Source organism: Ictidomys tridecemlineatus, chromosome 7 (assembly GCF_052094955.1).
Source record: "Ictidomys tridecemlineatus isolate mIctTri1 chromosome 7, mIctTri1.hap1, whole genome shotgun sequence".
NCBI lineage: Eukaryota > Metazoa > Chordata > Mammalia > Rodentia > Sciuridae > Ictidomys > Ictidomys tridecemlineatus.
The window spans coordinates 195,493,023-195,503,845 of record NC_135483.1 but is presented as its reverse complement, the minus strand read 5'-3'; the positions used below and the strand labels follow the sequence as shown (position 1 = coordinate 195,503,845).

The 10,823-nt window shown below is 53.5% G+C and overlaps 1 protein-coding gene across 5 annotated transcripts in view; it reads left to right on the top strand.

Annotated features, from left to right (window-relative positions):
• Col6a3 (collagen type VI alpha 3 chain) overlaps positions 1 to 6,052 on the top strand; it is a 77,764-nt gene extending 71,712 nt beyond the window's left edge. For all 5 annotated transcript variants that reach the window (XM_013359152.3, XM_040268062.2, XM_040268064.2 and 2 more), the window contains 2 exons: positions 4,435 to 4,599; positions 5,343 to 6,052. In XM_013359152.3, the coding sequence (XP_013214606.2) occupies positions 4,435 to 4,599; positions 5,343 to 5,383 (206 nt within the window). In that variant the 3' untranslated portion in view covers positions 5,384 to 6,052. The remainder of the gene's footprint in view (positions 1 to 4,434; positions 4,600 to 5,342) is intronic.
• The last annotated feature ends 4,771 nt before the right edge of the window (positions 6,053 to 10,823 follow it).

Sequence of the window (10,823 nt, the reverse complement as noted above, 5' to 3'; positions counted from 1 at the left end):
GTCCTGAAGCTCCAGTTTCTGAGCCCCACAAAGGCTTCCCAGACAAGAGGATTGACCTCAAAGGGAAGTTGCAAGGAATACACCAGATTCCTCCAAAACATGAACCAAACGGGCAGACCCAGTGCACTCTCCACCCCAAGCCCAGGGCTGACTCCATCCCTGGTAGTGGAGGTTGTAAAATGTCTCGCAGACTTGTGCTTCACGGAGAGAACATGACTTGGAGTGACCACAAGTCGGCAAGCCTGGGGAAGTTTCTGGTTCTCGTATGTGTGGTCCAGAAGGATAAGCATGGATAAACAGCGCTGAGCTAACATACACAACCTAATCTTGAAACACAATCTGAGGGGGCCGTTTTTGTTTTTTCTGGTGGAGTTGCAAGTCTCAGAACTAGGAGACTGTCTTCCAGCCAGACTCCCAACGCAGGCACCTCCTCCCCACATGACAGAGAGGGAGGAGGTATTGAGCTGGCAGCCTGGGCTTCTCTCGGGCTGCAGGGTGTCTGACACACTGCACCCTTGACACTGGTGGGTCCCGTCACTCAAGCGCGTGTTCTCTGACCTTGTCACATGTGTTGTGCACGTGCCTGCGTGTGGATTTCCCACTCAGGGATTCAGATAGCATGGAGACGCAAGCTCCCTGCCTTTCTCAAGAGCAAGGCCCTGCACCCTTGATCTCTGCAGCCCGCACAGAGGTAGAACAGCGCTCGGCCGGGAGAAGGGACTCAGTTCATGGCCATGACCATTGGGTGTGCCCCCACATGCATGCCACTCTTGGGAGCTTTTTTTGAATTAAAATAATTGGGTGTTTACTTCAAAATGATTGAAATCCAAAATGGACCGCAACAGCAAGGAAGGGGTAACTAGAATTAAAGAGGCGAAAGCTGGTCTTCCCTTCTCCCCAGCCTGGTCCCCTGCCCGGCTTATCCTCTTAGACACTTTCTTCAGCAGAAGTAAAATATTTAATAATATTTATATTTTTTAGAGTTGAAGAAGGGAGTGTCAACTAATCACTCCTTATTAAATAACTTTAAAAAATAGAGTAACTACACTCTATAGTTGCAGGTACAATTTGTATCCAATTATTAATGATCACAATATGCATTATTTCTTCAAGATGTATTTTCTAAACAACTCAGGCAAAATTAAGTTTTAAAACCAGCTTTTCCAAATGGACATGCATGCATTTTGATTCATTTTATCTTTTGGACCATTAACTTATTACAAACTCAGTTTAGATTCACAAATGTGTGTCTCTTTCTCAGTATGAAATGTTAGCAATTCTTTACTTCCATGAATAAAAGATTCCACCTGACAACCTGCATTTTTTGCCCTAGTTTACCAATTTGGACCCATGTTTGAGTCCATTTAGAAATTGGTGCAAGAACACAAGGAAATGAAAGGCCCTGGCCCTAGGCATCCAATTCAGGGGAAGGAGATGGCCAGCAGTGATATTTGAGCTTTCCATTGTGTATATTAACGTTTTCCTGTTTCAAAAGCCACATTTTAAGAGAATCTTGTTTTTGCTTTGATGCTAGGAGTTGAGTTCAAGCTAAACACAAGCTTTACATTGAGCTACACGCCCAACCCAAGAGATGCCTGCTTATGGAGAATTTGACAGACACGGGCACATATGTTGGACAGAGTGGCTACGGGATTCTTTGTCTCCCACATAAGTCCTGGCCCTGTTTGGTCTAGAGGGAAATGGCTTCCTGCAAGACCCTGAGTGTAAGACCCTGACTGGCGACAAGGGTTGGTTCCACTAGTGGGACTACAGCCTCATTACCTGCCATTTAGGATCCTAGGTTTCGCAGTACTACATGATTCTGTTTGAAATGGTTAAAGTTTTTTTTGCAGTACTAGGGATTGAATCTAGGTGCCCCACGGCTGAGCCACATCCCCGCCCTTTGTATTTTTTATTTTGGGACAGGTTCTTACTAAGTTGTTCAGACTGATCTCCAATTTGCCATCGCCTTGCCTCAGCCTCCCAACAAGTCGCTGGGATTATAGGTGCGTGCCACTGTGCCCAGCAAAACTTGTATTTTTTTTTTAAACAAAATAAAATTAACCCTCTTCCTCCATCCAACACACACACACACACAAAACCCTTTCTATCTTTGCTTTCTTCAGCACCTAAAAAGGTCACACCCCAGCCCTTTCCTGGGGTCCATGTGTTGCCTGCAGATATGGCCATTAGCTAGAGGTGATGGGAAGATCCCTCACTCGCATCACAGCCTAAGAGCCTCAGCCTGACAGTACCATGTGCTGTCAATTTTGGTTTTAGGGTTTGTTGCCACCTCTCCCCTCCCCCATCTAATTTTGGCTAAGGAGACTTTGTATAGAAATTTAGATGTTACCAAAGGCACCTCACTGAGGTGTCCAAACAAAATCAAAGCCAGGAGGTTAACATTATGCAATATTGCAAAAAGAGTCCTAAACTATTGGCTTACCCATATGAGTTAAGGAAGAGTCCAACGCAGAAACTCACCAAAATAATTAACATTCTGTATTACTTGTTCTAGACATTGGCAGTCTGTGAACTGGTCACGTTTTGTCCGAGCAGACGTCACCGGGCCAATCGTCCAGCTCTGGAGGAGCTCATTTTTGTGGTCACTCATCTTTTACTTATTTTATTGACTGTAAGGTGCACGTTTCCCCTCATTGTAACACTTCTGAAACTGAAACGTGACTTACAATTGACCACATATCCTGCCTGGCTGGTAGTATTCTGGGAACAGAAAATAGCATTGCATCTTAAAATTAAAATTTCTTAGTCCTGACGAAGCACAGTATTTGGTTAGCCAAGTTCCATTGTGGATATAGATCATTGTTTAGCACAAGATGAAGTAGTGGGGGAAAATCTGACTTTCAATAATAATTTAAAGAACTGAACCTCACAAGTTCAGATAAACAGCTATAAATATTTGCTCTGCTTGGTTGAAGAGAAGCTGCTGTCTTCAAGATGGTCTGTCCATCTCTGCTTCGGAGCGTGACCATCAGTTGCAGTGCTCAGGCCAGATGCACCCTGAGGATATTTGGTTTTCTTTCTTTCTTTTTAAAATTGTGAATAAATGTGTGCCATTTGGGGCGTCCTCAAGGAGGACAGAGAAAGCCCGGCAGACAGCTGGCCTGGCTAACAGGCCTGCGGGGCGCCACGGTGAGCGTGGAGCTTGCCCAGTGATCCACAGTGTCGCCTTGCTCAGTTCCCTGCACAGCACCCTGGAGGCCCCTGGCACATTCGAGAGGAAGAAGGTGGTGGTTGTAAACTGTTGCCATTTTATTCTGCGTCTTTGGGCCTTGAAAGCTCTTGGGTGGCCCCTGGCTCTCTCCACCTCTGAAGGGGTCTGCACCTAGGAGGTGTGGATGAAGCGCTGGCAGCCCCCAGTCTTGGGGGACAGCCTCCCCTCAGCAGCCAGGGTCATTGGAGACACTTCTGAGCCTCGGTGCTGTGTAGCTTAGAGTCTGCTGCATCACAGCTGACCCGAGATTTGATGGCAACCCCGAGACTTTGGCTTCTTTTCCCCCTGGTGCTGGTCACAGCTGCAGATGCCCACACTGCCCCCACCCCACAGCTGTGGATCAAGGACAGTGGGATGGCCGCTGTTCTGGGCAGAGCTGGGAGATTTAGGCTCATGAGCTACTCACACAAACACGCAGCCTCATCCACCCCAGGGAGTTTTGTCCCAAGGAGGTTGACATTTTTCAAACTTTCAGATAACAGTTGACATCTGTGTATCTCCTCTGGAGTTTGCCAGAGAACTCTGTAAACAGACATGGGGCGTGCCTGAGCTGCCAGCCCTCCTCTGCAGGCCCGGAGGGACGTGGCCGCTTGACTTCCTCAACAGGAGGAAGATGCTCCTCGGCCGCGTCTTCGCGGTGGTGGATTCTCCTCAGTGGTAGTTGTTTGAACTTGTTTGATTTGGCAGGTCTTGAAAAAGCTCAGCTGCACACGTGTGTGAGCACACGCACATTCTTACAGGTTCTTCATTCCCACTTTGCCTTTGATTTCCAGTCTACTTGGCTTGCAGCGAAGTGAGCAGCTTTAGTTTTGAGCTGTTATTTAAATGCCGTTTTCCCAAGGAATGGGGAGCTCCACGTGGTTTAAACCAGTTTCTTCTCTGAGGAATTAGCATAGAAGGAATCAGGGAGTCGGCGGTCTCGTGAGTGGGAAGAGGATGAGCCGTTCATCTTGTTTCCAGTTTCCGAGGAGGAGAGCTAACATTTGGGATTCCAGCGTCCTCCGTGAACCATGGGGAAGCTTTGTTCATTCCTTGCAAAGCTGGGTGATTATTCTGTCCCCATGTCAGCGAGGACACAGGCTCAGTCAGGGGAAGGGGCTTTTCCTCGTGGAAACTGACCTGTGTTCTGGTTAGACTGCAGCTGGCCGTGCTGCAGCCTAATGGAGCCTCATGGAGGCCCTTCTCCCCTGTCACTGCAGATATATGTAAGCTGCCCATGGAGATAGGCACCTGCAGGGACTTCACCCTCAAGTGGTACTACGACCCAGGCACCAAGAACTGCGCCAGGTTCTGGTTCGGAGGCTGTGGTGGAAACGAGAACAACTTTGAATCACAGGAACAATGTGAAAAAGTTTGCGGTCATGGTAAGTGATTCTCTGTGGTTGGCTGCCGCAAATAAGACACCAGGTCAATAACTGCCCTTGAGGAATATTTGAATTACAGTGATTATGATACAAATGAAAAAAGGTAAACTGTATCCTCAGATAAGGATACAGAATAAGCACAATTTAAAATTTTACAAACAAACCTCTGTGAATTTGATTTTTCAAATTACATTTTTTTTCTAGAAACATACTTTCTTTTTTTTTTTGGCCAGTGGAGAGACACATGGCCAACTACTTACCACTCTTCAGAAATGTTACCAAATCCCCTTTACTCAACATATTGCACCAAACATGATTATGAGAAAAATAATATCATGATCAATTAGAAACAACACCAAAGATAAATACCCCCATATGCTTATCTTTAAGTAATTTTGCTTTCTGTAAATAACAATGCTGACTCTGGGCCCACCCAATATATGTCCATCCCCTTGGGCAACGTACTTGGTATTTGAATTAAGCAGCCGGGCAGAGGCCTGGGGTCAGTGCACAGTGGGCAGAGTTCAGTTGGCATGAAGTCCAGGTAGATGACTTGGGGAGGGAGTGTGGACTCTGAGGGCACAGACAGCCCCAGGGTCCAGCCCAGCAGGTCACGGGGTACCAGGGACGTTCCTGAACAGGCAGCGTGAAGGGGTGAACAGCGTGGGGTCATGTCCCGGTGAGTGCACGTCCTTCTTGGTCAGTGATGTGCTTCCTCATCCTCTTCTCTCCCCCATGCTCAGTGCTCACCAAACCTGGAGTCATCGACGTGGTTGGCACCTAAGCGCGCTGGCGCGACGCATACCTCTGAGACGGAGCGGCCTTTCCAGCTGTCTCTGCAGAAGCTCCGGGGAGCCCGGCACTGTGCTATTTCATGCTTTGAGTGACACTCGAATCTGGAGGAACCTTCTGCCTTGCGACCTGTCTGTCAATATGGTGCTAAACGAGTCTGGGGACCCTCGCTCCTCGTCTCCTGCAGTGACGTCTGCACTTGGAACTTGTGACAGCTCTCCACCGTGGGCCACGTGTGAACATTCCTGGTGCAGCTGCCCTGGGGCTCCAGTGGCCTAGAGCGTCACACCCCACGCCACAGCTGCTCCACCTGCTTACGCTTGGTTCATCTCCTCCTTAGTTAAGCGCAACTTTAGATGCAGAGACAAGAGCCAACCTTTTCTTCCCCAGTTTCCTGGATTAGGCTTTGAGCTAATTTCTTCTTCTCAGCCCTCTAACAAGTGCTCTAGTTGGAAGAAAGCAGAATCCCCTGACCTGTGTGCACTGTTGGGACCAAAGCCTTAATTAAAGAATTAAAAGCAAGCCATGATAGGGAATATTTTTGGCATTCCTCTGATGTTGTTGTTTTTATTTTGAGTGAGGGGTGGGGTTTAATTTTAATTTTAAAATGTTTAGGAAATTTATACAAAGAAACTTTTTAATAAAGTATATTGAAAGTGTTGTGCTTTGGCCCTTGGCTGTCTTGTGTCCAGAGCAAGGATTGTCAGACTCACCCCAGGGTCATAAGGCACGGCCCTGCCTGGCCTCTGGTCCCAGGCACCACCCTTTGGTTCCAGGCTGTGCTGGGTGCTGGGCCAGGTGGGCAGCTGGCACAGGTGGATCCAGCCACAGGTGCACAGCCAGGGGCCCTGGAGCCTTCCCATCTCAGGAGCACAGGCCGCCATGCTCTCTGTCCTCCACCTTTGGGTTGACCAGAGCCTCAGCCTCCTACCCGTCCACATCTGCAGTGACTCTTCCCTGGGCTGGGCTTGCTCTGCCTCAATGGCTGAGAGAAGGAGGTTCCCCTGGGAATCTTTTCCTCCTACCTTCAGAAATAACCCACAAACGCACACACACATGCTCGCGACACCTGAGTCCCCCGAGGAAGAAAAGGGAATGTGTCCAGCAAAATGCCTGCAGCCCGAGGGTGCTACAGGTGGACTCCAGGACCTTGGCGAGCAGAAGGAAGGTGGCTTGAGGGTGGTTTTGCCTCGTGACCTGTGGGAGGGCAGACAGCAGGAGGGAGGGTGCGGCATGCGGAGCTGAGGGGTTGCAGGATCCCCAAGGCCCAGGATGCCCACCAGGATCCTTGAAGGAAAGTTCTAGACTCTTGGAGTGGGGGCACCTTTGTAGAAACTGGGGAGGGATTGAGCTCTGTGGCCACGTCAGTGGGTGAGAAGCCAAGGATGCTGTGGGCTGAGCTCTCCTGGAATTTGGGGGGACCTGGGAAGGACTCGAGGCTTTGTGGCCCGTGAGGTTGGGATTTGAGTGTGTCTCATTTCGTTGGGACTGGAGGGCCCAGAGGAACCCTGGGGTAGCTCCAGTGGAACGGAAGCTTTGGGGGCCCTTCAGGGGCCCTCATGGGCAGGTGGTCTCACCTGGTCTTTGAAGCATCCTAGGATGCCCTTCCCCAGCACCACTGAGTGCCCGCACCAAAGCTGCCCCTTTATTCCCATTGGCCCTTCCAGCTCTGGGTCAGCCCTGACCCCTTGTCTTTGAAGACCCCTATTTTAGCATCCATTGGACCCGCCAGGGCCCCTCAAAGGATTTTGGTGGTGGGCACGAAATGGGCGTTTGGGGACTTTCTCAGGCCACCCCCACAGTACCTGAGCCCCCAGGTGAACACGCCTGGAGCCTCCCTTGGGCTCTTGGCCCGAGCCAAGGTCTGAGTGAGCAGGTGGGGTGCAGGGCTCGAAGCTGTCTGCCTGGGTGGGCAAGGGCTGCCGTCACAAAGGGCCCCAACCTGGTGGTTTAAGACAAATTCCCTTCTCACTGTTGTCACGGATGGAGGTTCACAACCAAGGTAGGTGTGAGCTGGGCCCCTGAACCGCAGGGGGAGGGTCCTTCCTCGTCCTCCTTCCATCCCCGTCCCTTCCTTCTGGTGGTGGCTGTCCCCTTGGTGCCCCGGGGCTTGCGGTGGCAGCACACGGTCTGTGACTTTGAGGTCACGGGCTGCTCTTTGTGCCTCTGTCTCCACACGGCGTCTCCTGTGAGGATGCCAGTCAGGCTGGATTGCTCGCACCCCGGCTCAGCATGTCCCAGTCTCAGTTACCCCTGCACTGACCATGCTTCCAATAAGGTCCGATCCTGAGGAATTGTGGCTTAGGACTTTTCTCTAACCATGTCACTATTCGGCCTTTGGCACAGCCTCAGCATCCCCAATGTCAGCTCCCAGCTCTGCTGTGCCCATCTGTGGCTGGCAGGCTGGTAGCAGCCCCATGGTGAGCTCTTGGCCAGATCCTGCCACCCCTCGTCATCCTCAGTCCACAGAACTGTCACCACTGGACCTTCAGGCTGAGTCCTGTGCGTTTCTGACACCTCACATGCTGCTCCCAGCACAGGCGAGACGCGCCCTTCTCCTGCAGGTGGTGGAGTGCCACGCTGGGCCTCTGAGCTGCACTCCCAAGGCCAGGGCTGAGCTGGGCCACTGTTGCCGCTGCTCTCTTGCCCTGCTCTGCTCTGGTCCCACCTGCGGCAGGTGGCCGGAGCCGACGCCCTGGGGAGGTACATTCTAGTTCTCTGGGGAATCAGCAGGGGCCTAGCCTGGGGGAGCTGACTGCGGGTGAGTCCTCCCCCTCCTGTAGGTCGCTGCCAGGGAAGCCCCCACAGGCTCCGGGCACTGAGTTCCTTCCCCCAGTAGCCCAGCCTCCGGAGGCAGGGGCAGTGAGAAGCTGGCCTCCAGCTGCTTGTTGGCTCCCTGGGAAATAAACTTGTCTCGTGGCTCCAACCCTCTGCTTAGCCACTGCTCTCTTTCCACGGGGCCAGCGGTTGGGTGGGCACAGCGTAAGCTGGTGGTGGGAGGAAGGAGGCAGACCCTGTCCTGCCACGGGCCCTGAGTCTTTGAGGTGGTCTTAAGGCCTGGTAGGGTCTTGGCTTCAGGGAGAGCATCAGCTGAATGTCCGTCCCTTTCCACTGGAGGTGAAGGACGTGTGTGGCCTCTGCCATTTTGAGGCCACGGGACCTTTCCCTTGTCGTCGTCTGTCTCAGCAGTTACTGGGGAAGTGCCAGTTCAGGGCTCTGAGTTGTGGCCCTTGGGGATCCACAGAGAGAACAGGGTCCCCCAGGCCCCCAAGGTCAACCCTGTGGAACTTCAGGAGCAGAGAGCCACGGGCCGAGCCCTGTGCCCCTCGTGGTCTTCCCTGACGACTGATCTGCCTGGACGTAACGTGGCCCGCGTTATCAAAACCTGCTTCCCCCCAAAGCAGACTCTGATCTGGGGATTCAGCTTCCTGGGAGGCGCGAAGAAGCCACTGAGCGGCCAATTCAGGAGTGAGATGGGGACAGGGAGGCCACTGTCACAATGTGCGGGAGCTTGACTCTCTGTGGTGCCTTGGAGCTCAGCGGAGGGATGAGGGAGCCGCGGTCTTTTGCACCCACTGCCCCTGGTGGCTGGTGGCCCTGGAGTATGGCCATGGTTCCTCTGCTGTGCGGACACTGGCCCCAGGCCTCATGTGAGGAGAACGCCCGTGGCCCAGAGGCCCACATACGCAGCCTCCAGAGCCAGGGAAGTGGTCAGACCCGCTGACCTGTCTCCATGGCACTCTGAGACCTGTTCCAGGCGTGCCACAAATACGCTGGACTCACTTGAGGTGCTCCAGAGACAGGCCCTCTGCCACCAGCACGCCACCCCACCCCCGATTTCAGTTCACTTCGCCTGTGCTCTGCTCTGTCCCTGTCCCCGGGCAGCTCAAGGCTGCTGGAGTCTCAGTTGAGTCAGAGAGTAGGAGAAGACACACTCCAGGTAGATGGCTGGGTGAACTGGCTGTGGGGCAGATAGGGCACTGGGCGGTGGATGGGCAGGGGTTGTACAGACCCAAGAGCGTCCTTGGGGGCTGCTGTGCAGAAGGTCTCTGTCATGCCACATACCATGGGGCCAATACCCAGTGCAGGGCTGTGCCACTGGGAATGTCTGATGAGAGAGGGGAGACTCATGGGGTCAGGGCAGAGTGGCCCCCTGGAGACCCCCCTGCTGAACCTGAGGAGGGACGAGACGGAGCCACAAGTGAAGTTCCACCCTCAGAGCAGGCGAGGGAGAGAGAAGGTGGACAAAGGCCCTTTGTGGAACTGGGAGCGAGAATGTGACAAAGCTCTTCTTAGGGCTTGGAACTCTTCAGGGGAAAGAGGGACAGGCCAGAGACAGGGACAGCAGGGGTCTGGGGAGGGAGGGGCTCTCACAAGAGCTCTTGGCGGCGGGAAGTGGGGACTTGCTGGGAGGTGAGCTGGCGTGGAGGCGGACCCGCGGGGGCTGGTGGTCACAGGGCCTCTGGGCCTCCTGGGCTTTTTCTGTGGCGGCTCTGACGTAGACACAGGAGGGCAGGCAGCTGGCCTCCCCAGGGCTGGGGCTTCTCCAGGTGGATTTGATAAAGAGAAGGGCAGGTGTGGGGTCTTCCAGGGATGGTCACAGTGGTGGATCTTGGGATCTGGGAGGGGAACGTGCTGCAGTGGAGGGGTAGGGGGACTCTGGTTACCCGAGGGGACAGGCGACGGAGGTGGAGTGGAGGCTAAGAGGCCCCAGAACTGAGGAGCGAGGGTGAGTGGATTGTCCTTGTGAGTCCTGGGATCGGCTGGGATGGACTGGGGGGACCACGGTAGACAGGGGGACGGGCAGGTGGTGGCTGACGAGAAGTCGGTGGGGTTCACCCAATGGCAAGTTTCAAAGATCCTGAGGTCTGAAGAAGGGCAGGGGTGGGCTTGGAAGCAGGAGTGGACGCAGAGGACACGCATCCCTGTGGCTGGTCTTCCCAGGAGGTGTTGTGACCGAGCCTGGGGTTGCCGAAGAGGTCACAGAGCACTGCCTGTGGGTGGCGAGGGCTGTGAGGGGAGAGACGGGGCAGCGAGTTCCCGGGGAACTGCCCTCCGCCTGGTGGCTGGCTGGGCCCGAGACTGGAGCCCACTCTTCTCCCCTCGGACCCTCACGGCTGCCCTGCACCTGGCTCCACACCATTTCCTGCTGCTACCTGCATGTCCCCGACACCTTCTGCTGCCTCCTCCAGGCCCTGGCACCAAGGGTGCTCCTCCTGGGCCACCCCAGCAGCTGGGAGCACCCAGAGGGTGATGCCCCAGCCTTCAGGAGGGCTTTGGCCGCCATGGAAGGAGGCGGTCCTCCTGGCACTTCCCACCGGGAAGGACTTACTTCCGTCTCTGTCATGTTCTACCCTTGTCAACCAGGTGCTTTAAGCTAGAACATATTTTGATGCGAAAACCACACTCTTTGTCAATTTAAGCTACTTTAC